The sequence below is a fragment of the Phocoena sinus genome, chromosome 17 (genome assembly GCF_008692025.1).
Source record: "Phocoena sinus isolate mPhoSin1 chromosome 17, mPhoSin1.pri, whole genome shotgun sequence".
Lineage (NCBI taxonomy): Eukaryota > Metazoa > Chordata > Mammalia > Artiodactyla > Phocoenidae > Phocoena > Phocoena sinus.
Window position 1 is genome coordinate 64,465,427 of NC_045779.1, and position 26,943 is coordinate 64,492,369.

General features: G+C 45.8%; 1 protein-coding gene across 13 annotated transcripts in view; it reads right to left on the bottom strand.

Annotated features, from left to right (window-relative positions):
* The window catches only part of MTSS1 (MTSS I-BAR domain containing 1), a 162,792-nt gene that overhangs the window by 127,630 nt on the left and 8,219 nt on the right, over nt 1–26,943 (bottom strand). For all 13 annotated transcript variants that reach the window (XM_032609613.1, XM_032609617.1, XM_032609612.1 and 10 more), the window contains exons 2-3: nt 13,586–13,647; nt 9,766–9,839 (exon numbers count right to left, since the gene is read on the bottom strand). In XM_032609613.1, coding sequence (XP_032465504.1) covers nt 9,766–9,839; nt 13,586–13,647 — 136 coding nt within the window. The remainder of the gene's footprint in view (nt 1–9,765; nt 9,840–13,585; nt 13,648–26,943) is intronic.

The window sequence follows — 26,943 nt, forward strand, 5'->3', positions numbered from 1 at the left end:
CTGTATGAATTCAAATAATTGCACTTTTTCATTAATGCGAATTTATATTTTACCAAACGTGACTCTGGTATGTCTGTGTGTGTGGCAGCGGGATGGGGTGGAGGGGTTTAGTTATTTTAAGCCAAAACGAAAAGCAAAGGGAAAGAGCTAGGGTGGGGAGGAGGGCAGGAGGGAGATGATGGTGGGAGAGTCCCCCCTGCTTGTGCAGACAGCCCCGCAGGCAGCTGGAAGGATGGAGCTGCTGAGTAGACCACTTCATTATGTAAACTGCCTAACGACACAAATAACCATGCTGCACGCAGACCGACCCAGTCACCCATAAAAACACACATCCCCTCCACGCTTGGACCTTCCTCCCCACTGCCACTGCTACCACCGCCACCATGTAATTCACCAGCGTTTATTAAGGTTGCCGAGGTTAAACAGAACAGCACGCATCATATTTTCCCTGGCGTTGCTTGAATTAAGTCAAACCAGAGAAACACTACTGACTTCAGCGGGAGCAAATGCTCCTCTTGGTCAGTGGGAGGACAAACCTTAACTGGACACAAGGGCTTGGGTGTGGGATTTTTACATCCCTAACTCTCCCTGGTAGACGATATTAGGATTCTAGTGACATCCTGCTCTGGACACCCAGAAGATACGTATGTAAAAGTGGGACTCAGGTTAGTGCCCTTCAGGCTAACGCACAATAACTGTTCAAGGGTCATTTCGGGAAGGTGCAGTGAAAAGCCAAATACCATCCAGGCAGGCCACAAGGAACCACAAGGAAACAGCCCATCTCTGGCAACTGCTGCTACCCAATCAAAGATCAATAATAAGCCACTTGTAGAGCGGGAAACGATGCTACTGTCAGGGATCACTTTTAGTATCAAGATGGGATTGGAAATGAGGGATTTTCATTTCAGCACCAGTGATGCTTGACTCATAATTCCAAATCTCCTGGAATATACAAATTTGCCCATCAAATTAATTGCATATACGAAGTCCCCATCTCCTAACTCCTTTAACACAACAAAGGAGGGGAAAAAACAGAAAATAAGATTTTCTTTTAGAAATTTCTTCAATGAAAATAATAAATATATGGATTCCTTTGTTATTCCTCATCCTTACCTATCCTGTGCTTTGTAAAAAAAAAAAAAAAAAAAGTTTAAAATCCACATGTCTCCCTATTGTGCTAGACCCAACACCAAGTCTGAGTTTCATGTAAAGCAAACCAAAAAATAATGACGTTTTTAAAAAATGGAAAATGGTAAGACAAACCTCACATTCACAGGGCCATTTTTAAAAAGTTGTTTTATCCTAAGCAGAGTATGTAGGATTAAATGTATTGTGTTGATGAGTTAAAATGACTCAGGGTCTATCAGAGTAGAAAAACATCAAAACGATGAAGCCCAAAGCAGAATGCACATTTATGAGCTCATTTTAAAAGGCATTATATCTTTTTATGTCATCCCTTACTAGGTCAATGATAGCTCCAAAATCTCAGAAGAGATGGAAACTTTATATCCTGAAGCTATACTTAATAGGCGTACAGTTTTTAGCTAGGTTACATATTATTAGAAATAGCAATAATTTACAAAATTTTTTTGTACTTCATATAAGATTGAAACTCATAGGTATTCAATATAAACAGATTACATACACATATACATACACAGATTCGGAGCGGCTTGAGGGGCTGAAGGAAGTGAATATGGCTACACTAAAGCTATTCCAGGTTTTGGTCCCACCATAGCCCTCAGCAAAGTTGTAAGCATATCAAAGATGAGCTCTACATAGAAACCAGTCGTCCTGGAACAGAGAATCTGTCTCTCTGTCATTCTAAGCAAGAATCTGTTACTAAGACCAGTCCGATGCTTCAGTGCTTTCAGCTAATATATATATATGTATAGGTATATGCTTATATATACATACACACGCACGTGTATATATATGTTACACACAAAGGTTGTTATATATGTTGTTACAGATACGGGTTGTATAGATATGTGTGTGTATAGACAGACATACACACACACATATCCTCATTAAAAGGATTACAGCTACGAAGCCCAATTAATAAAGGGCAGTTTGACACAACCCAGCGTTAAAGTTGTTCTTTGCATTCATCACGATTCAGAATATTTACAAATGGTGAATACATAACCGTGAGAAGGCAACCCAGTCTTGGATGCCTCTGAATCCACTTATTGTTCAACACCAGGTGACTTTCTGACTACAGAATCTGGTAATACGGATTCATTTTGCCAAGATATTTCAAGTAAAGGAGATACGCCAACAGCAATCACCCTCCTCAGGTTCATGAAAATTCCTTAAATGCACCTTGAAGAGGGCAACAAGCAAAGGGCTGACCTTTCTTAAAAGCTAGACTTCATCACAAAACAGTTTTCTCAAGCTTGTCCATTTTTTCTGCTCCCATAAAGAGCCTTTTTTGGACACATTTTTCCTAATCACCCCCCTCCTCATAAAATGTTAATTCCACAGACCTATGTATGTCTGCGTCTTACTGTATGCATATCTGTACCTGATATATAAAAAGGGTAAGACCCCCTTCTCTCCTCAAGAACCAATTTCCACCCCCTTTGGAATGATATCTTATCCACTGAGAATGCATGAAACGGACATGCTATAAAAAGAAGGTGGAAGCATTTATTGTTGGGAATTATTATTGTTTACATGTACCTCTCCACCTAACACTCCACCACCACATGCCTGTCTAAACCTTTCTACCACCCACCGACCCAGTGCCTCAGAAAAAACACCTCTTTGCATTCTTTACTAGGTATACAGTAAGCTCTCAGTAAAGCTTTCTGATATAAAACAGAATAAATCAGATGACTCATAAAATACGTACATTTCCTGTTAGCCTTTCTTTGTAGGAATTGTTATACTCCTTATATCCATGCTGTGTCATGTGGTAGCCACCAGGTATATGTGGCTATTTAAATTAAAATTAATTAAAACTAATTAAAATTTTAAAATTATAAATTCACTTCTTCAGTTACACTAGCCACCTTTTAAGTGCTTGATAATCTCAAGCTACCATACTGGACAGCAAAAACGCATAACATTTCCATCATCACAGAAAATTCTATCACAGAGAACAGCCCTGGCCCAGCCTAAAAGCTCCACGAGGCCAGGACCGCATCGGGGTCACTCACTGTGGCACACGCAGGATGTGTTAAGCCCTGGCAGAAAAGCAACGCAATTAAAAGGAAACAAGAAATATGGGAGAAAAGGTCGCTTTGTCTTGGCTCATCCAATTTCCTACTTTAATCAACTACAAGTGTTCTTATTTTTCATAGCTTTGCTCTTACTTACTCCCCACACCCACCTACAATACAGCAATGAGAATTTTCAAGATGTAACTACCAGGCTTCCCTGGTGGCACAGTGGTTAAGAATCTGCCTGCTGATGCAGAGGACACGGGTTCGAGCCCTGGTCCGGGGAGCAACTAAGCCCGTGCGCCACAACTACTGAGCCTGCGAGCCACAACTCCTGAGTCCGCACACATAGAGCCCATGCTCCGCGGCAAGAGAAGCCACCGCAATGAGAAGCCCACACATCGCAACGAAGAGCAGCCCCCGCTCGCGGCAACTAGAGAAAGCCGGTCCGCAGTAACAAAGACCCAATGCAGCCGAAAAATAAATAAAAATAAATAAATTAAAAAAAAAAAAGATGTAACTACCAGCAGGGAAAAATTGGCTTCGGGCTTCCTCAGAATAATTCATGTGAATCAAAATCAAGAGGTCAAATTCAAAACCCCAAAAATGAAAGGCAATAGAGAGTTTCTAGGTCATTGTCAATACAGCCTGCCTAGATTCATGTTTTAAAACATCAGAGAAACCAGCTGCTGGTCCATCCACTATGCAAGCAAGATATGAAGTACTTTCACTTTACCAATTTTTATTTAACAAATCAGCAACTGTTTCCTGGGCATCTATAATGTGCTAAGGCTCCCTTGGCACTATGGCAACCATATACAGACTCTAAGTAAAATTAACACCAGCAGGTTTCCACAAAACTTTGAGGCTCCAGATGCATTCTGCTAGATTCCTTTTGCTCCCCATTACCTATAAAGCCTCAGTTGGAGTAAGATCATCAGAAAAATTAATACACTTTCCTTGAATCTTTCAAAACAATAAGCTTGGCTCTTAAAGGAAAATTACAACTGAGCTGTTTCTCAAATATTCATAAGGTCTCTCCTCCTTTAAGAATCCTAAGGACAATAACCAAAAATAACTAAGGAGGGGCTTCCCTGGTGGTGCAGTGGTTGGGAGTCCGCCTGCTGATGCAGGGGACACGGGTTTGTGCCCCGGTCCGGGAAGATCCCACATGCCGTGGAGAAGCTGGGCCCATGAGCCATGGCCACTGAGCCTGCGCGTCTGGAGCCTGTGCTCCGCAACGGGAGAGGCCACAACAGTGAGAGGCCCACGTACCGCAAAAAATAAAAATAAAAAAATAACTAAGGAACCTGAACTGGCACATGCAAGTACAAAACCAGTTTAGTGATCTACTGCCACATCTATAGATTAGTGGGTTGCAGTTTTATGCCTTTTTATTTTTAATTAAGTGAATGAAAGTGTCCATGTTTCTTTAAGGTCATCTTCAAAGAATATGCAGTTCCAGGCCTGCAAAAAAGTTTTTTTATGACCTTATTTTATTTTATTTATTTTTTTCAGTTTGTGGCTGAGTAGCTTCCTAGGTAGAAATCATGACTTAATTACATGAAAGAAAGTTCAGGTCTCAAACACCGAAGTCAATCCAGAAGTTAAGGGCCAGTGAAGTTTCAATTAAACAACCTGGTTAAAGTAAAACTTGGGGGCAAACAAAACCAGTCTGGCTGCCTCTTGAAAATAGCTTCCTGTCGCCTCCTCCCCTAAAAGCGAAGATTCCCCCTTTTCCCCCACACCCCAACCAAGAGCAGGTAGCTGCCTTTAACCTACCTGTCCCCTTCCTGTGACTGGCATCATGGATTTGCTGGGCCCTCTTTGGCTACAATGAAATACAAACTCACTCAGTCCTGAGACTCAACCTCAGAGAAGGGTCCCAAGATTCAAATTCTGAACTCCTAAGCGGAATCTGGCCAAAGACCCCATCTCACCAGCCTCCTGCCCCCAGAGATGACAGCCTTCTTCACCTGGACCCTCCAAGGGCTGCTTACAAACACTGCCTGCGCCCTGCTAAATGCCAGATACTTACCAGCATTTGGGAACCTGGGTTCCTCAGAGAGAAGCAGGATGCAGGCCCTGCCCTGGAGGCAGTTGAGTCTAGTGGGGAAGATGGTGACCACACAGGGAGGTCAACACTCTAGAGGGAGAAGGTGCTACAGAGGCCTCAGGCCTGAGACCCAATTTACCCTGGGGACAGGGGAGTGGGAGTGGTGGGGGACAAAAGGTTCACAGGTGATATGACTCTCAAACTGGCTCTAGGAAGACAAGCCGAAGATCCTCAAACATCTAAAGGGGGCAGAGAGGGGGTGGGCTGGGAAGGGCACTCCAGGTCTGGAATGCACATGTGCAAGAAAGGGATCAAAGGTTTTAAGGGATTCAGGGAGCAGAGAGCATTTTTTTGTGGGTGGAACTGCCGGCCGTGGGTAGAGATGTCATTGGACAGGTGGGTGACGGCAAGATGGCGAGAGGCCTTATTCTCCTGGGAAGCCTTAAAAAATCTGAGATTCCTAAGTGCCATCCCACTCCACCCCCACCCCGCAGTTAATCAGTAACCACAAGCATAAGGCAGGGCTCTGAAATCTGTACTTTAAAACAAGCCTCCTGAGCGATAGGATCCACGCAGTGAGATGAGGAGAGCGTGACGTTTAACGAACTCTATACTAAAAACACAACGTATTTTTAAGAACCACGATTGTGCCATTCAGTGTTAAGCTGTGGAGACTGTCTTCATCAAGACAGTCTCCACAGTCAGTGAAGACTGACTGTCTTCACCTCGGCAATCCAGGCTCACTGATTAAAGTCCACCTCTGACCGCCTGGACCTCACTGGCTATTGTGAAAGTTCCAGCTTCCACCTGCCCTCCTCACGCACACATTGCGGGTCTCTTCTAACCGTATTTCTCGCTTAACCTTCTCTCTCCTTTATCCTCTGCTTAACCTCTGCTTCCTTCCACTCCCTTTGTCCCCAAAGCGAAAACTGGAAACTCTAAAGATAATATAGAAAGAGAAATTTTAGACTGTCCAACTTCATTCATATTTTAAGATTTAACAGGGCCAAAAGGAGATTTTAAATCATAGAATATTAGAGCTGAAAAAGGTTACCTGGGATCATCTAGGACCCTACTAGGTCCTGGGAAAACCCCTTTTACAAGTGGGGAAATCAAAGCCCGGAGAAGTGAAACAAAATTATTCAGGGTCACGTAGCTGGCCAAGCAGAAGACAAACCCAGGCATCCCGGCTCCCAATCTATTCATTACTCCAAGGTGCTACATAGATTGTTGCTGTTGTTGTTTTAATGCATTCAGGATCAAGTAACTTTAAAAGCAAACTTAAGTTTATACTAAATCTAGGAGCACCTTACATGAGGAATCATAATTTAATGGTTAAAATCTAGACTCTGGGCCAGGCTTCAGTCTCCCCACTTCCAAGCCATGTGACCTTGGTCGGTTTAGCTCTCTTCGTCCAGATTTCATCATCTAGAATGGAGGTCATAAGCACAGACCTCACAGTGCTGTTTCGAGAATGAAAAGACTCAATCCATGTAAAGCACGAAGGACAGAGCCCAGCCCGTGTTACGTATTCAATAAAGGTGATTAGAGATGATCTAGTCGTCTGGGGATCCATTTCCTTCCTTCTTAGAATCTTAAACTCCTCACTCTGGGTTTGGTGTATTATCATCTCAACATCCCAGAGATGGTTTTTCAAAGCTATAAAGTAATTACAGAGGCACACTGAGGCAGCCAAAAATGAAAGTTACACAGCATTATGCTCTCAAAGGCCCTAGTTGACACAAGCAAATGATGCAAGGGCCACGAAGGGCCAGTGCTAACTAAGACGTGCCCCTGCCTTCCAGTGAAAGGGGGGCACCAGGCTGCACGCTTACAGGTGTAGGAATGCTACTCCCCAACACCAGCCACCGAGGGTTGAGAAGCCTCCCCCGGTCTTTGTTCTTTTCCTTTTCCTTTTTTAAGCAACCCAGACAAAGGCACACCAGTCAGTTCAACAACTCCTATGACAGCCCGTGTGCTGGTCCATCATGGACACGAAGAAAATGGAGACCCTGCCTCACAAAAGTCAGGCATCCTTTGTACAACAAATGCCTAGACACTAATTCTTTGCAGCCAATAACACAGAAACAGGGGTACTTTCACACTGAACACAAGTTGTACATTCATTCCAGAGTGCAAACATCAAAAAAATATGGAACTGTATGTATTATCATGTTGATTAACTCTTAAATTTCATTATGGTTTAATTATTCACCTAAACATGTACATTATAATAGCGACTTACACTCTTTCGTTTAAAAAAATGAATAGAGGGCTTCCCTGGTGGCGCAGTGGTTGAGAGTCCGCCTGCCAATGCAGGGGACACGGGTTCGTGCCCCGGTCCGGGAAGATCCCAGGTGCCGCAGAGCGGCTGGGCCCGTGAGCCATGGCCGCTGAGCCTGCGCGTCCGGAGCCTGTGCCCCACAACGGGAGAGGCCACAACAGTGAAAGGCCCGCATACCACAAAAAAAAAAAAAAAAAAAAAAAAAACAGAGTTCTAATGTATTTCCACGTTCTACTTAATAGTTATATGACTAGATTGATTTTGCTCTTATAATGCCTAGCTTTAGAAGATTTTCCTAAATAAATTATATTCAGAGCTACTGCAAAATATTTGCTAAAAAGGACAAAGACCTTTCAGAGCCATTCCCTTTGGGAAACAAGATGGAATGCTAATATTTTGGAAACCAGAGACCTGCTAGCTTGAGATTCTGGATACCAGCCCAAAAGGGACTCATTTAAGAATAACTGCTATTGCCTTCTCATCTTTCCAGCAAGAAAGACTCAAAAAATATGATATCTAAAGGCTCTAAGCAAGAGACTGGACTTTCCATTGAGGGTAGATATCGAACTCCAAACTGCATCAGAGTTACACCCTGTAATGACCACAAGCCCAAATATATTTGCTGCTGACCAAAACAGATTGAAGCTTTTTTTTTTTTTTAACAGATTCTTCATTTCCTTGGAGGTGCATACACCATTAAAAGAGATTACCCATAGATCTCCAAAAGGATGTATACATGGACATTAACTGCAGTGTAATTTGTAACAGTACGTAAGTGGAGATAATCTAAATATTCCTCAAAATAAAAATGATTTGGGCTTCCCTGGTGGCGCAGTGGTTGAGAGTCCGCCTGCCGACGCAGGGGACGCGGGTTCGTGCCCTGATCCGGAAAGATCCCACGTGCCGCGGAGTGGCTGGGCCCGTGAGCCATGGCCGCTGAGCCTGTGCGTCCGGAGCCTGTGCTCCACAATGGGAGAGGCCACAGCAGTGAGAGGCCCGCGTACAGCAAAAAAGAAAAAAAAAAAAGAAAAATGATTAAATCGTGCTACATCCAGACAGTGAAATTCCATTTGGCTGGTAGAACCAATGAGGTAGATCTCTAGGTACTGACATAGAAAGATAATTATAATATACTGGGGAGTAAAAGCACGGGAACAATGTTTCTTACAGGTTACCTTTTGAAAAAGATCTTACAAATATATTTTATTCCATATATCAACCTACATATTGTTCTACGAGTAATTTTTCTCCCATATGTGTTTAAGTATGCAAAAAAGTCTATAAAAGACACTAAGCCCAATCTCTGCAAATGGTACTGAGAGGGTAGATTCTACTTTATATACTTCGTTACATGACTTTTTTTTAAACTAAAGAGCATGTTCTATATTTTTCAATTGTTAAGTAAAAATTAACTTAATACAACTAATTTGATGCTTACTGAACATAAGATGTGCATTCAAGTTTCTCTCTTATCATCTCCATAAAATATATCTTTTTTGTATCAACCATACATTTTTTAGGTCATGTGAGTTCTCACACTCCCATATTCAATAAAGTTATTTCCTCCCAGTGCATATGGATTCTAGACATCGAGATGTAAAGTATTCTGGTATTGCTAAAAGTGACCTAAAATCAAATGGTTTAAAAATATATCAAAGCAGGGGGCTTCCTTAGTGGCGCAGTAGTTAAGAATCCACCTGCCAATGCAGGGGACACAGGTTCGAGTCCTGGTCCGGGAAGATTCCACATGCCGTGGATCAACTAAGCCCGTGCGCCACAACTACTGAGCCTGCACTCTAGAGCCCACGAGCCACAACTACTGAGCCCACGCACCTAGAGCCCGTGCTCCGCAACAAGAGAAGCCACCGCAATGAGAAGCCCACGCACCACAACGAAGAGTAGCCCCTGCTCGCCGCAACTAGAGAAAGCCCGCGTGCAGCAATGCAGACCCAAGGCAGCCAATTAATTAACTGACTGATTGACTGATTAATTAATTTAAAAACACAACAAGCCATCTCAGGCATAAATAGTGGTTCCTTTCATTTATTTTTCACTCTTCTCGTGCACTTTATTATCTAGAGAACGATTTGCAGCTTCTACGATGTGGAATCCCACAGAGTTAAAAAATCTATATATTTTTAAATATGAGTCAGCTAAGCTCTGACAACTTAAGCTCTATATTCTTGTAAAGCGCCCAAGGGTAAGAGCCCACACGCTGAGCGCCGTCAATGCTGGGAGCCATCCCTCCACCTGCTTACCACGTGTGTTGGTGGCCATGTCAGCCACTTTCTGAAAGGCATCCAAGAAGGCAGCTGCTGCTACTACTGTTGTCCTAAGATGCAAACAGAAAACAAAAGCATGAGGAATGTCTCACACTAGCAGATGCAAGACAGCAAAAAGGCTGCAACTGCTGCTGAGGACTGAAAGTAACCCTCCAGGAGAGAGAACCCGACTGGACATGGACAACCGTTGGCTTTGTGGACCCACGTTATTCTTAAGAAAACTTTCTCCTTCTCATGTTAGCACTCTCCCCCGATAACGTCCAGGTCATGCAGCGCTCGTCAATAAATGCTAGCAATTCTTCCCACCCCGTTCCACCCAACAGTATAAATTATCACCAGGTTAAAATTTCACCAATGAGGAAAAAGGCATTTCTGCCTAAAAGAACAAGTTATTAAAAAATATAAATGGTATACGTGAAAGTGATTTTAGAGTAGGAAAACAATATAGCTATATGGATTGGCAGAAGGAATCTTGGAGAGTGATCGTCTAGGTTAAACAATTCATTTTAGAGTTGGGAAAACTGAGACCACAGCTACATAGTGATTTTCAAGATCACTAGCTCATACCAGGGCTGAGACCAGTAGCCCAGCATGACTTACAGTGAGTGTCGTGTTCATCCTACTACAAGATCCAGGCTATGTGACTTTTCCCCCTAAATCATAATTATAGGGAAACTGAGATACTATTTTTTTCAACGTTAGAATGCTACCTAAACAGCATCTTCTGAATTCCTAAAAGCTGAGAATGAGGAGGAGTTACTATACTCATTTGCTGTCCTAGAAGTTATTCTGAATTCTTCCCATCCCCTTGAGCACTTGAAGATGCCTTGAGCACTCTGTGGTCTCCTGGTTCCTAGAGTCGTGGTCCAAGATGTCACTGAATGAGAAGTAAGCACTGCTGCATCTCAGGGCCGTGATTACCCAGGACAAGCAAGCAAGCCCCAGGCTCACTCACAAGAACTCTGTAACAGAATTTACAGCCTGATGCTAATTTCCAAGTATTTCACATGAATCCAGCCCCCACTGAGCATTCCTAACAATGCAAAATTGCTGAAGGATGAAGATGAGAATAAGGACTAAAAAGGAATGAGTTCAAATCAGAGGAAAAAGAAAGAAAGAAATGACCTTTGAACATAATAAGCAAGAGTAGCTATGAAGCAAAAGGTTCCCGGAAGGTGATGGAGTGGTCCCCAGGAAAACCTGGGCAATAGTCCCTCAGAGCCAAACTTCAAAATGAGGCCTGGGGGCTTCCCTGGTGGCGCAGTGGTTGAGAGTCCGCCTGCCGATGCAAGGGACACGGGTTCGTGCCCCGGTCCGGGAAGATCCCACATGCCGCGGAGCGGCTGGGCCCGTGGGCCATGGCCGCTGGGCCTGCGCATCCGGAGCCCGTGCTCCGCAACGGGAGGGGCCACAACAGTGAGATGCCCACGTACTGCAAAAAAAAAAAAAAAAAAAAAAAAAGAGGCCTGATATTTTCCAGTAGAGCAAGAGAACATTCTGCTCAAAAAAAAAAAAAAAAAACACAGTGACATACACACTAAACAAAACCAAAACAAACAAAAAAACCACACCACTTCAAAGTATATTTCTTAAAGAGTTGGCACCATGGAAAAGTTAGCTTTATCAAACACCCTGAGATTTACAAATGGCTCATTCTGGTTTATAATTAATATCTGATACAAGTGCTGGGTTTATTCTTATTCAAGTCAAGGCCAATCTTCCAAATTTAATGAGCCACAGCTGGAGAGGTGCCTTGAGTATTACACAGTCACCAGGGCTCCTGTGAAAACGAAGACTGTGGTCAAGTGTGACAAATTAAGAGCTTTTAAACACCGACTTCCGATGAGCCAGATTTCACTGACTGCTTTTTTCACAGGACATCTTAGCTCTCCCTAATGGGGCCGAGCAAACATGCATCCATCAGCAGGAGAAAGGAGTGCTTCAGCTTACATGCTCCAAGACTATTTGCCTCTTCTACGGTCTTATCCTTACGCACTCCCTAACACAGAAAATTAAACCATGTGCTTGAGGCTCCTATGGTGCTCTCAGCCAGGTACTAGTAGTTTAACAAAATAAGGAAACGGTCCCTGCCCTCAGGAGGCCTACGTATTGTTAAAATATATATATGGTACTTTGTACCAGTGGGGATAAGACTGCTTTAAGTCTCACTCTGTATGTTTAAGACAGCTGATCAGTTAACTATTTTAAACTTTAGCATCCTCATTGGTAAAAGGGGAAGAGCATCTTTTCCTTGGTCAACCCTGAAAACCTGTCAGACAATTAAATGAGGCTGGATAAGAAAAAATGTTGGAGGAGGGGTTGGACTTAAATGTTTTACTGTTTTACTACAGGAGGTGACCTCCTACAGGATGGAGACTAACCTATTTGAAATAAATGATGATAGCAGCAGAGCTGGGGCAGAGGGGTTTGGATATGATCCAGGATAAAGTAATCAAAGGTTCATAAGCAAAGAAATGGTAAAGGACTTGACAAGTGGCAAAGGAGCCATAGTCTGGAGCCCATGGTCCATCTGGATGCCCACTCATGGATCTGGAAATCCCAGGCCCCATGAAGCTGAATGATGGGCAGGGAAAGTTCCACGTCTCCCAAGTTCTTCTCTCCTTATCTGCTGGGGAGCCAGGGAATGCCCAGTCCTATGGCTAAAGTTCTGGGCAGGGACCCCTGGTGCCAACAGGTAAAGTCCTAAGAATCCCATGTCATTCCTCCCTCCTCTGTCATCCGCATGGCTTTTTATCTCAGAAAACACCTACCTGCTTTGTCCTCTGGAAAACCATCCCCATACATCCAAACCAACCAATACGCCGTGAATAGGGGTCGTGAAAATAACTGCTTTTTTTTTTTTTAATGTCCCAACCCTCTTGAAGCACCCTCTAAGTGCAATCGCACCCCTCCCCTCACTGATTTCAAAAGCATATAGCTTTAACAAGAAGATGTTGCCGTATTTTCTATTTCATATGAAATGATATATTAACAAGCACAAGATGAGGCAATAATAATAGCCCCTTAGAGCACATCAGCATTAGATCCTGGTTTTTAAGCAGTTTTATTGAGACATAATTTGTATGCCATAAAATTCACCATTTTTAGGTGTATAAGTCATCAATTTTTCAGTAAATTTAGAGTTATGCAAACACCACCACAATCCCATTTCAGAACATTTCCATCACCACAAAAAGGTCACTCATGCCCATTTGCAGTCAACCTTCTTTTCCACTCCTAGCCCCAGGAAACTACAAATCTACATCTGTCTCTACAGATTTGCATTATCTAGACATTTCATGTAAATAGAATGATACAAACTAAGTTTTAAACTCTGTAAGGGTAGGCAGTAATCAGAATGGACTGTGGAGCCAGACTGCCTCAGATCAATTCCCTGCTCTGTCATTTATCAATACTAGCTGTGTGACTTTGGATAAGTTATTCAGCTTATCTGTGCCTCAGTTACCTCATCAGCAAAATGGGGTAACAAGACTCTTTATCTCTTGGGGATGTGAGATTTAACAGTTACCATGTACCTGGCCCATTCTTACCTTACGTATAATACTTCATCTGACTCTCAAAATTCCAGTGGAAGGAGGCAGAGCGGATATGAGTTTAATTTTACATACGGGAATCAGAAGTCAGGACGCATGGCTAGTAAGTGGCAACGCCACTGCATGCTTCTCTATCTGCAACACTTCCAAAACTAACGCTAATTTGCCTCTTGGGTCCATCCTATTCCATCCTTTGTCTAAGGATGCTGCCGTTTTCCTAGGGATGACATGCTTCTACTTACCGAAGCTGGGACTGTAGCTTTCCGGCTTTGTTTATGAAATCTTCCCAAACTGGATAGCTCCCCTATAACGAAACAAAGCCATACGTCAATAAGTCATGCTGTGATAGACATCTGATGAAGACATTGACAGCACACTCAATTCCAATTATACAGAAAACAGTATATGCTCTCTTCCTTTGCAGTCTACGACATGTTGCCCAGATTACTGTACATACAAGTGTATTGGCTCAGAAATGGGTTATGAATGGGCTCAGTCCCTCTGATCCTGTAAACACTACAGATACCAAGTGGAACAAGTTTGGCAGAATCTAAGCCATATATCGATGCATCACTTTTTGAGTCAACAGATGGGTGGGTCCAAATTCAAGATATGTAGACCATTTTCTACCCTGAACCACCTGATCATGGCTCTGGCTCTTCTCACCCTTATCCCAGAAGGCAGGGAGGGGGGAACCAGAGTGACTGAGGCTCCTCTCCAGGAGAGGAGACTACTGGGAAGCATTATTAGACTAGCAGAATCTCAAGGTTGGGAAGTTACCTGAATACAGCTGCTTCAGCTGATGGCTTGAGCCCAGCACCTACATACAGCATGGTTACAGGTGGTTCCCCAGCACATTGCAGCTGACAGGGAACTCATCACCCTCCACGGCAGCCTACCTACAACAGCCACCCTGTCCTTTAGGTCCACGCAGCCCTAGTTCTAACCTTCTAGGGATCCACAGAGTTAAGATCAATCCTGCTTCCACACACACATCTTTTCAAAGAACGGAGGATAGCAGTACATTCATCCACAGCTTTCCTTCTTTCAGCTCCCAGACGGAATTCTGTGTCTACACGGGCCCCTGCCTCACATCCCCACAGCATCTTGGGGACACTCCATCACATGTCTCTACTTTTCTTCTAAGTATGGTGCTTAGACACGAACTCAAAACTGCAGGCGCAATTCTGATGGGGGCAAACTAGGGCGAGGGGCGGTTACAGCTACAGGCTAGAATGTGAATGTTACGAACCTTGACAAGGTAAAAATAACGTACGACACCTCTTGATTTTGTCATTAAGGAGAGGGGATGGGAAAACTATAATGAAGTTAATCATCTCATCTTTTATTACAGAAGCCCCATCAAAATAGTCTAAAACTGAAACTGACCTAAAACAATGATTTCACCTTCCTAATGGTTTTCATAATCTTTTTCTCTTATGCTTAGGAGCACAGTTTCTCTACCTTGCCACTACTGACACTTTGAGCCAGATAATTCATTCTTTCTTTCTTTCTTTTGCTGGGGCGGGGGGGCGGGGGAGGGGTTCCTGTACATTGCAGGGTGCTTAGCAGGATCCCTGACCTCTATTCACCAGATGTCAGGAACATTCACAGATGCCACTGGACGTGACAAAATGTCTCCAGACACTGCCAGATGGCTCCTACAGGGCAAAGTCACCCCCAGTTAAGAACCACTGCCTTAGAGGAATGTCTGAGAAACTGATTTCTTCTAGGGAAGAAACAGTTATCTGAAGTTCTGCAATTTCTTCAGTATTACTTCACTTCAGTTTCAATTCTTCCATTCAGTGAAAGTAAAATTAAACATATTTTTATTTTGAAAATATCTTGCATAGAACATGTTAATAAAAGTGCCCATTTATACATTTCTCGAGTTATCAAGTCTGTCTGAAAATGTGCACAGAGACATCTGGAAAACCGTCTACCAAATATTATAATGGAATATTTCTGGGAGCTAAGATTTGGACCAATGTGCTGTTTTCTTGTTTGTACTTTCCTCCATGGCCATAGTTTTGTTTTGTTTTTTTTAAATAAGGGTCATATATCATTTTTTTTTTTTTTTTTTTTTTTGCGGTACGCGGGCCCCTCACTGTTGTGGCCTCTCCCGTTGCGGAGCACAGGCTCCGGACACGCAGGCTCAGCGGCCATGGCTCACGGGCCCAGCCGCTCCGCGGTATGTGGGATCCTCCCGGACCGGGGCACGAACCCGTGTCCCCTGCATTGGCAGGCGGACTCTCAACCGCTGCGCCACCAGGGCAGCCCCATGTATCATTTTTATAAAAACAATGAAGTCATTACATTAAAAAATTTAAGATCAAATTAGCATTTCTGGCAACAACAGCACCGTGAATTTACAATCCACCCAAACCCTGAAGTCTGTTTCGTGCATGCTGCTAGATCACAACCACCAATTCTGCATTTGGCCATTTGGGACCTGCTTGGCCCAACTGCAGGTGCTGGATTTATTCCTCCAAGCGGCAGTGTGCTCCCAACAGGACACGGAGCTGCACCAGGCCAGGGAAGCTGTCTGGCTGGCTACTGGCAGAAGTCCTTTGGCAGCTACATCTGAGCTACTGACACCAACATCCATGCACAGGTCCTGTCATCATCTGCTAAACCACTTAGCCTCCATCCCATCTTTGTGCCCCAGGGGGTCTCTTCAACCCAAAAGCATAACTTTATTTGTGTTGAACGAAACGTTGTGAGGGCTCAGGCTACCTTTCCAGGCCCATCAAGACACTGTGGGGAATCCCAAGTATAGCACCTAATTAATATATTTACAATTTTCTTATCAAGTCCTGGTATGAACATGCCTTCTACATTTACATCCAAGTAATTAAGGGTAAAGGCTGAGATCAGAGTCCTCTGGCTGGTCACTAGAGATCTCTGTCCAGATGGAAATCAGTTAAGCATCCTTAAGAGCACAAGAGTGCAACTAACCAATCACAGCCTCAGCTAGGCACCCCTTCTCTTTCTGGTCCACAAGACAGTATGAGAAGCTTTATGAAAGGCCTGAGGATGTTCAGAGACACGGACCATCAACTTCTAGCCAAAGGAACCATCATCGCTCATCTGCACATAGGACACGAGAGCCAGGTCCTCCTCTCCCCAGCTGCAGCCACTCCCATCCACGGAACCCCTGAAGAAGGTCACTGAGATGATCCATAATATTTCTTAAGAAAAAGGTGAGGGGCTTCCCTGGTGGCTCAGTGGTTAAGAATCCGCCTGCCAATGCAGGGGACAGGGGTTTGAGCCCTGGTCCGGGAAGATCCCACACGCCGCGGAGCAACTAAGCCCGTGCACCGCAACTACTGAGCCTGCGCTCTAGAGCCCGCGAGCCACAACTACTGAAGCCAGCGTGCCCAGAGCCCGTGCTCCACAACGAGAAGCCACCGCAACGAGAAGCCTGCACACCGCAACGAAGAGTAGCCCCCCCACTCGCCGCAACTAGAGAAAGCCCGCGTGCAGCAACGAAGACCCAATGCAGCCAAAAATAAATAAGCTAATTAAATTAAAAAAGAAAAAGGTGAGGCACATTCACTGAAAACACGCCAGAATGGCAAACGGCCTGCGCAGGGAGCCCCAAATCCTGAGTTCTAGCCACAGCCCTGGCAGTAAATTATGGGGGTAATCACTTGACCTCTTCAGGCCAATTTCTTATAATGATCAACCAAAAAAAATGCATAATTCCATCACTGTTATTGAACATTGACATCACAGAACACTGAAAGAATGTTGGGAAGGAATAAGGAACACAAACTCCAGGGGCCCATCTCCTGGCTAGAATCCTAGCTCTCCCGTCTGCCATGGGACATCGGGCAGGTCGTCCCACCTCTGCCTGGGTAAGTCACCACTGCCCAGGGCTGGTGTGAGGAAGAAACGAAGTCAGACATCTAAAGTGCTCAGAGCAGCGCCAGGCACTCAGTAAGTGTCCAGTGACCTTTGACAGGATTGATCCCAGCGTCTGCAGGCTCCCAGGAATCTCCTTCGGGATGCTGGGAGAGATGTTTAAAACTCTCAAGGTCAGATGGTCCACCCAGGCTGGGATCCCTCATTCTTAGTCCTAAGTACAGTTCGGACTGTGCATCTCACTATGAGTTCACCATAGTTAAAGCAGACATAGAGCATGGCAGTGGGACACACAGTGTCAGTCAATGTCTCTGCCGTTCCCAAGTACATGGCAGGTGGAGTACTTAAACCCCAGATGAATGTGCCTGAAAACAGCTGCTCAAACCACTTTAAAAACTACTTATCTGCCCCCACTGGGAACCTCATTCCAGTCTTTACCAAATTAGCAACAAAAGGAGGGTCCCCGCTCCAGTTAGGGGGTACAGCACCCAGCTCTCTGCCTACGAACACCCACTCAGCCAGAAGAAGGCTGCCAACCGCAGCTCTCTCCCCACTTGATGATATCTGACAGTCTCTCAAAGAGTGTCAGGCCCACCTGTTTTAGGCAATATATAATTTAATGGATTCTTTAAAAAAAAAAAAAAAAAAGAACTTCTAAGAACAGAAGACAAAAACCTCCTTGTTGAGAATTTTTTTTTTTAAGTGTATAAATGTTATTAAAATTTAAAGGCAAGGTGATGTTGGGTTGTTTCAGATTTTTTTTTTTTAAAGTTTCTTTCAAGGAAAAACAAAAAGTTTCTACCCACCTGAAAGTTTTACTACAAAAATTCAAACGCTTGGAGGAAGTGAGGAAGGAGGGAGAAGGCACCCGTAGGAAGATAAAATGGTAATTGAGAGAAAAAGCACTGGGTCGTTCTAGACGACAAGGCTGGGCAAAGGGGAGCAGACTCAAATTTCAGAAGAAATTTGCCAGTCGAGGCACTGTGTACACTGAGAATCCTTTCAGAAAGCAAGTCCGACGTGGTCCTTAATTTTCTAATCTGCACCGCCCACCAAGAAGTCCCAGAAAGCTGTCTCCTGGGGCTATATGCCTGGCGGGCTCTATTCACCATGTATCCCCAGAGCTATGAGAAAGCCTCAACACAGACCCCACTGCGGAGTTCAACAGAGAACATGGAAGGGTTTCACAGCTTTCCAGACATACCAAAGTCAACGAAAATAAGACGCCCACTGAGCGCCTGGGCTCTGCCAAGTCCAAAGTCACAGGTGAAGGGAAACAGGCTCTCCTCCCTCTGGAACCCTCTGAATTTCTTTGGAGAGGCAGGCAGGGAGGTTGTGAGGCCCTGACAGTTTGTTGAGAATAGAACTCAGATCACACAGGGTTCTGGGAGAATGGAAGAGTTCCCCGTCAAAGCTGGTGTGTTTACAAGCACGTGGAGGGGCTTCCCTGGTGGCGCAGTGGTTGGGAGTCCGCCTGCTGATGCAGGGGACGCGGGTTCGTGCCCCGGTCCGGGAAGATCCCACATGCCGCGGAGCAGCTGGGCCCGTGAGCCATGGCCGCTGAGCCTGCGCATCTGGAGCCTGTGCGCCGCAACGGGAGGGGCCGCAACAGTGAGAGGCCCGCGTACCGCAAAAAACAACAACAACAACAAAAACCCAGCAAGCACGTGGAGGACTCTCTGCATCTAGCTGCCTGACCGTCTCCACTTCCCTACAGGGAGAGAGATGGGGCTTCCCTGAAGATGTGCTCTAACTCCGCAGCCACCAGTCGGGGCGCCCACCACACAGCCCCTCCGAAGGCTGTTCTCTTATTCTAACCTCCAGGGGGATTCAGCGATCTGGAAAACTCCTACTCGGCCGTCACCACCCAGCTCAAATGTCACCTTTTGCAGAGTATCCTGGGACCCACCTGCTTCCTTCATATCACGCAGTTGGCCGTCTCTGAGCCCGAGTCTCCCCCGCTGAACTGTGGGCTCGAGGACAGAAAAATGGAGGGAGGAAGGAAAAGCATTTCCGATAAGAGGAACAAAGACAGGGAAGCAGAAACAGCACAAGTGGGCTCCTCCAAGGGACACCGGAGTGGCGCATTTATGCTGGGAGAAGCAGGAGATGGAAGGATGGACAAGGGGACCATGGGCGGCCATCCAGGACAAGATCCAGGGTTGAACTACAAACGGGGCCTTCATCCAGATGGCGAGTGACATAAATCCCAAACCAGCATGGTGACAAGAGAAGCTGGCTACCGCATCACATACCTGACGGCAGCCTGGTCCCTTGGGGAGTGGGGAGGAGAATGAAGTTATTCTCTTACTTCTGACAGAAAAAGACCATCTGATCTCCGTCGACTCCCCAAGAGTTTGGTGGCCACCTAAGCAAACATGCAAGCGGGCTGCCCTGCCTACCCTCAAGGTTGAGCTCCAAGAACACCCCCGAGTTCCTGTCCTCTCCTCTGCTTTCCCCACAGCCAGACGGCTGGGCAGGCCACTTGCCTAACCCGAGTACAGGGCTCAGCCAGTGGTCATGCTGACTGGGGGCTCTGTTTTGCTTTGCTTTGTTTTGTATTAACCAGAGGCCTGGGATGGCATCCCCCACACGGCACAGCAGAATAAACTGCGCGTAACTCATCAGCCCGGCTGGTTAACGATGCCCCATAAATAATGCAGCAACTGCCTCTCCCAGCCCCGCCGCTGTGACAGCAGAACCTCGGGGCACAGCTGAGGGAATCAGACACCGTGCTGCCACCTGGGGAACAGAGAGGAGCCGGGAGCCTTGGTGAGAGAAGGGACCGTCTGAGAGGAGCCAGAGACTGGAGGGGACTCTCACGAGGAGGCAGAATTCGGCTCAGCTGAGAATGAAACAGGGACCAGCGGGGACAGGCCATAGGGAGTCGGGTTCCAGCTCAAAAGTTCCAGACAGAGGCTGGCTCACCAGTGGTCATGGCTGATGAGAATCCAAGTCTTGGATATACGAGTGGACAGGTCATCTCCCAAGCCCTTCTTTTCATCTTGACAAGCATCGCTGTCACCACCATCATCATTAAGCATCACCAAGTTCTAAACGGTTGCTAGATGCCCGATACATAGATCAGCATTTCCCCAATGTTAACTTTCATATCCATCACCTGGGGATCTTGCAAAAATGCAGGTTCTGATTCCCTTGGTCTGAGGTGGGGCCTGGATGTTGCATGTTTAATCTGAGTAAGGCCGAGGCTGCTGGTCCACAGGCCACACTCGGAGGAGCACAGCTTGATATACACACTTATTACCTGTTCACAAAAACCCAATGAGGCGGGTGCTCCTAATTATCTCACAGCTGAAGAAACCAAGGACCAGGAAGGTTGCATCCTAGGGGTCTAGGCTGAAACTTGATCCTAAATCTGCCTGACTTTGTGGCCCAAGCGCTGCCCTGATTCTGCTAAGTGCAAGCAGCAAGATGCACAGACCCAGCCTCCCGGCCCAGCCCCAGGGCTGCAGAAAGCCACTCAGTAGGCAGGCTGGGTCCTGCTTTATACTGGGTTCAGTAGGAGCCCAGACAAAGTAAAGTGGAGACCAAGGGCTCCAAACACATAACCCCCGATTACAACCACAAAGGCCCTGGACAAGCTGTAACGTCGACCCAGGAATGGTCAAGATTCTCCACCATGTGAAAAAGAAAACACAAAACAAAGAAAAGCTCTTTGTGCAAAAAACGTCTGATAGAAATGCACGGGAAATGTTCATTCACCACCATTAGCAGTGTGATTATGGATAATTCTGTTAAGTTTTCAGGTTTCCTGTGGATACTAGAACTGATCTGCTTCTCCCAGGAGGTTGGAGAGCCTGTCTGGAGCATCTCTATAGGCTGCTGCCACCACCCCTGCCACCGGGTCTCTCTCCAGGGTGGGTGTGAGGAACGCAGTCCATATCATCCCTCTCCTTCTTCTTCTAGGGACACCCCTTAGTGACCTCAGGCTTTAGGGAAACGAAAAGCAAAGCTTCAAGAGGAAGTTTCTGACCAAAGCAGGAGTGCCTCTGGACTCCATGCTTCTTGAAGCACAAGGCAGGAATGTGCAGCTTCCAGAAGTGGGTGCCTGTCACAGCTTTGTCCCCAAAGCCATCCTTCCCCACCCCATCCTACAAGATGAAGGGCTCCCAAGATCCTCTGATGAAAGGCGCTGCGTAAGCCCATCCATCATCAAAACCATTCCTGGGCTTTTATTTTCTGATTGGGGCTTGCCTAATCCACTAATTATCCCTGTCCATCAAGTGGATGGCAGCCACTCGGATAATCAGTGGTTGCCTCCTTGCACGCCCACCCTCACCCACCTACTCAAGCTCACCAGCAATAAATATGCCTGTGAAAAGGACCTTACAGCTCTGTGCACACTTCGTGGGCACTGCCACCTTCCACTAAACAGATTTCCCCTTCCACTGAACTCCACAAGCCCCAATTCCCAGCCGGGCTATTAGGAATGACACCTGGGTGGGTACCACAAAAAAGGGCCGTGTTTGTTACTTCTATAGTCATTGCCCTTTTTTAGTGTCAATCCACGGAATGTCCTTCTCTTTGCCTGGATAGAGGGCCCTGATGGGCAGTCTAATCCAGTGTCTAAAAGGATCAGTGTGGTCTAGTGGGTTGAGTCAGGCTGCCCAACTTCAGATCTCCCCACTGGAGACCTAAGTGACTCAGTTATCCATTGCTGCTCTGTCTTCATCTGTAAATGATAGCCCCGGTAGTTCCCACCTCAAAGGATGTTAACGAGAGTAAGTGAAAGAATACGAGGGCATAGAAGGATGACTAGCACTTAGAAACTTAGAACTCCAGAAATGCCAGCAACTGCTATTTTAGTGAGTCAACATACAAGGCCAGCCACCCTGACTGGGACATTTAATGAGCACCTACTATGCACAGGCACCGGGCCGGGGGCGGGGGGGGGGGGGGGGGGGGGTGTTAAAACAGGCCAGAGTGTTGAGGAATGCTGCTGTGTAAGCCACCAATCCCAAAGCCTTTGGAGGGCGCCACACTCCAGATATAAAGCACTGGAAGGTGGGGTTGGTGCAAATTTCTGGAGGGGGGTGATTCCTCACCGAGGTCTTAAAGGACAAAAGGGAATTTTCTGGGCCAAGAGGAAGGAAAGAAAGGACAGGAGGAAGCATTCCCTGCAGAAGAAAGAGAATTAGCAAAGGATAGGAAGTATAGAAGACTATGCTACATTCAGACATGAGTCATTCTGTTCACCTGGAACACATCCAGGGAAGGTGTGATCTGGGGGGCGGGGACAGGGTGGGAGGAGCAGGGAGATCCTTCCTACTCACTTCCTGAGCTGCAGAGGAGGCTCTTGGTGGCTCAGGGGGGCCCAAGAGCCACCCCCACTTCTACTTACTCATGGTACACTCCCAGCACCACCTCCCAGAGACTCACCACCGGGGAATGTCTGTTAAACCTGCAGACGCCTGAGCCCCGCCCCAGGTCTGCACAATCAGAATCTCTGGGGGTGGGACCCAGGGGTCTGCATTTAACACATTCCCCAGGGGACACTCATGCTCTGATGGCTAAAGTCGCATACAGATTTGAGAATTATCGCTCTAGATAAGATGCCACATCCCTCTGAAGTCTTGGATGCTGTGGTGTCAGCAACTTCTCAGTCCTGATGTTCAGACCTTGCTCCTTCAGAAGTAATCCCTGGGGATAAGCACCTGCACATGGGAATGTGAACTCATACACATTTTCTGAAAGGCATCTGGCAATGGGTTTCAAGAGCCATGAAAGTATGTACCTTTGACCCAGGATAAATCCTTCTGGGGAAACCACCAGTGTCAATCAACGTGCAGCTACAAGGATATATTCACTGGAGGGCTGCTTATAATTAGTGAAAAACGGGACACAGCCTAATCACAAATCAGTATGTAACTGGCTCCCACCTCAGGGCCTTTGCACATGCTCTTCGCTTGCCTGGAACATTCATTATTTCTCTAATATCCACATACTTCATAAGCTGTTGCTCAAATGTCACCTTCTCTGTGAAGCCTTCCCTATTTAAAAACTGCCACACTGGGTCTGCTTTATTTTTTCCCATTGCACATATCCTTCTAAAATATAACACAATTGACGTATTCAGTTTGTCTGTCCCAGACCCCCACCCCCTCTCCACTAGAATGTAAGTTCCAAGAGGGCAGAGATCTGTGTCCATTTTATTTACTGCTGTGTCCCCAGCACTTAACACAGAACCTGGCACACGGCAGGTCCTCAAATGTGTGTCAACTAAATGAATTAACTACAAACAAACAAAACAATGGACCACCACACAGCCATTAAAACTGACCTGGCTTCTAATTACACGCACAGAAAGCACAAGTGAAAACCTAAGTGTTGAAAGAAACTTCTGGCAGGGCACAGGCCGCAAGAGCCTTCATCTAAAACATGTGTCCATAACCCACTTTGTAATCAAGTGGTTATGGGTGACTTTTATTTTTTACTTGCCTGAGGTTTTAGTTTTCCTTTCATTAACTTTCTATTACTTACATAATCTCGGAGAAGTAATCCCTCATGAAATGCTCTCAAAACATTTGCTAACGCTTTATGCTAAATGTAGAGGAAAGCTCTCTCCTTGGTGATTTAATTAGGGTGTCCCTAATTAAGGCCAGCACAACATCAAAGAGGCCAGGTTCCAGGGGATCCTTGCTTCAGGTCTACTCCCGGTTGCAAGACGATGCCCCTCCCCCAGCAGCAGCTCAGAGCCTCCCAGTGCCCGGACGCCAAGGGCCTGGCCATCAGCTAGCTACTCCTGGCCCTGCTCCCCGCTACTTGCTTCCTATTGGGGTGCTTCATCCAATTATCCAGGCCCCAGATCACATCCTGCTGGAGAGCTGGCTTTGAAGGTTCAGTAAACAATCACTTCAAAACAAAGAGGGACCATTAAACCAAACTCAAAGACTTCCTTAATGGCCTCCTCCTCAGCTGCCGGAGCTGCCGGCCGACCTGGGGCAAGCCGGGCCTCAGAAGCGAAACTGAGGGCTCCCTGTGAACTAATCTCAAAGCCTTTCCAGACTCCTACTGCACACAGCCCCCTTTCCTGAGGTGCAATCGTGTGGGTTGCAGAGCCATTACTGGGGCGACCCTGACAGAGGGGGTTTCTCCAGCAAAACAAACGTGTCATGTGGTTGTCACCTCGGACAACTGTGTCAGACCCTTGGGAACCACACCCCGCCTGCCCCCCACATACTTTCCTCTGCTGACGAATCAGCGGCCCCCGGCTGAGTCCACCGCCCAACAACTTCATGTCGTTGGCGGGTCCAACTCCTCTTGAAATAAAGGGAGGCCTCCTGGGCCTCCTGAAGCAGCTCAGAGGACAGCCTAGATTTTTCTTGCTTTTTCTGGTTCCTCCTGAGCCCTAAAGCTATAGGTAGAATAATCTTCAAAGTAATTGATAACATACACCCATTATGGAATCTGAAAAGGAAATCCTAAAATGCTGTGAGAGACAGCTCAGCACTGTGGATTAAGGGTACAGACTCCGGAGCCAGACTACCTGGGCTCAACTCCCAGTTGTACCTCTTGATAGTTGTAAGATGGGGGCAAATGGCTTAACCGTTCTGCACCTCAGTTTCCCCATCTGCAAAATGGGAATTATAGCAGTAATTCCCTCACTGTTAGATGGACTAGTATTGAATAACTACCTCATTGGGTTGTTAGGATTAAGAGTCTTTGTGAAGCACTAGAATAGTGCCTGGTTGTACCACAAAAATGCTTGTTAAGTAAGTAAAATAAAACTCAGGTCTCAGCTTGGGGGTCACCTGTATCAAAAGCCTCCCCCTGATTCTGTCTTCCTACTCCAAATGAGAATCAGAGGCCTTCCCCAGGCCCCCCTCAAACTCTTGTGCTGACATCTATCATGGCACAGATCACACAGATTTCTAGTTACTTGTCTCTTCCTCCTGTAGACTAAACAATTTTCGGGCAAGGTCATAGATGTATCTCTACCCCCCAGCAGTGCCTGGCCCAGAGCAGTCATCATATTTGTTGAGTATGTATACTGTGTTCTCTCAAATTATTTACACGCTGAAAGCTGAAAAGTGTTTCACTCTTGTCTATTGCATTCTCAAAGCGAAGATATAGGTTTCTTATATTTTCTGAAACATCTGAGTGTCGCTGTCAGCAGGGTACTCTGCTGGAAATTACTAGGTTGGCTCCGATAGATACATAAGAGAGTTTTATTCAGCATTCATTTTGTGCTAAGCCCTTTACATATATTTTCTCTTTTAATCCTCCACAACTTTAATAGAAGAGTATTACTCTACCCATTTTACAGGTAAGAAAATTAAGTGTCAAGGAACAAGAGTAACTTGCCCAGAGTAATAGAGCTAGGAAGTGGCAGAGCCAGGCTTCAAAGCCCAAGGGCAACCACTTAAGGTAGAATGTAGTAAGTACTAGGTAGAATCAACATGAACTTGGAAAAATGCCCAAGGGCCTCTGACCTGGTAGGCAGATGAGGGTCCAGAAATGAGGTAACTTTCTGGTGAGGCCTTGAAGGATGAGAAAGATTTCGATAATGCTGAAAACGGCACAGAAGCTCTTCCAAGCGGGACAAACAGCAAGAAAGAGGAGCACAGGATGTGTTCAAAGAAGCCAGGGAATCCAGGCGGGGAGACACTGGGCACAGAGCAGGTCACTCTGCTGGGCCAAGTCACAGGTGGTCCCCAAGGCCTGGCTAAGACAGGTGGGCCATATTCAGCAAGTAGGCAGGTAGGAAGAACCCAAATATGGCCAAGTCTTGGGAAGGGACAGAAGCCAGTACGAAGCTGCTGCTAAAAGGCAGACTAGAGGCAAATGAGGCACTTCTCTGGTAGTCACTCTGGAAAAAGAAGGGGCGACTCAAACAAGGTGAACAGAAAAAGATGGCCCTTATGAAGCAACTCAGTCTCCCCTTACACTGGTGTAAACATCTCTAAACGGTTTTTTTCTTTTACGCATTAAATTAAAGGCCCTGAGGACCTCTGCCAGGTACACAGCCCTTCCCTGCCTTTATATACAGACAGAGGGTTTGCAAACAGAGAAATGGCAATAGGCCCTGCTGAGCCAGATGAGGTTATAATGAACTCAGGAGTGATTTACTCAGCAAGAAAAAAAAAACTAAACTTCTCCATTTCCTGCAACTTCACTGCAAGCTCTAAATACAGCTCAGTAAAGGGTGGGGTCATGTTTGCCCTAAGAAGTGGTGGAGATAATTACTGATTTCAAAACTTCAGAATACTTCATTCCCAAATCTGCAAGACAGAAAACAGCAGCAGCTAACATCTGAGTGCATGTACGCCAGGCACTGTGTGAAACCCTTTACAAGTACGATCTCATTTCAGAATCCCCCCCAACAACCCTATAAGATGGGTACTTTATGAGACCCATTTTACAGAAAAGGAAAATGAGGCTCAGAGAGATGAAGAAATTTGCCCACAGGATTTAAGACCAGACCTCTCTGACTCCAAGGTCAGCAATAGCTCCAGAATTTCTACAGGAGGGGTTTAGGGGCAGTGATGTGGCCAGGAGGAAACAGAATGTGGGCAGGAAGCCGTGTTGCCAAGCAAGCACACTGTTTTTACTTAGGTGGTATGTTATAGATCTGCACTGTCCGATACGTAGCCACTAGTCACATATGACTGTTTAAACTTAAACAAATTACAAGTAAATAAAATTTAAAAATCAGCTCCTCGGTTGCACTAGCCACACGTCAAGTGCTCAAAAGTCACATGTGGCTACTGGC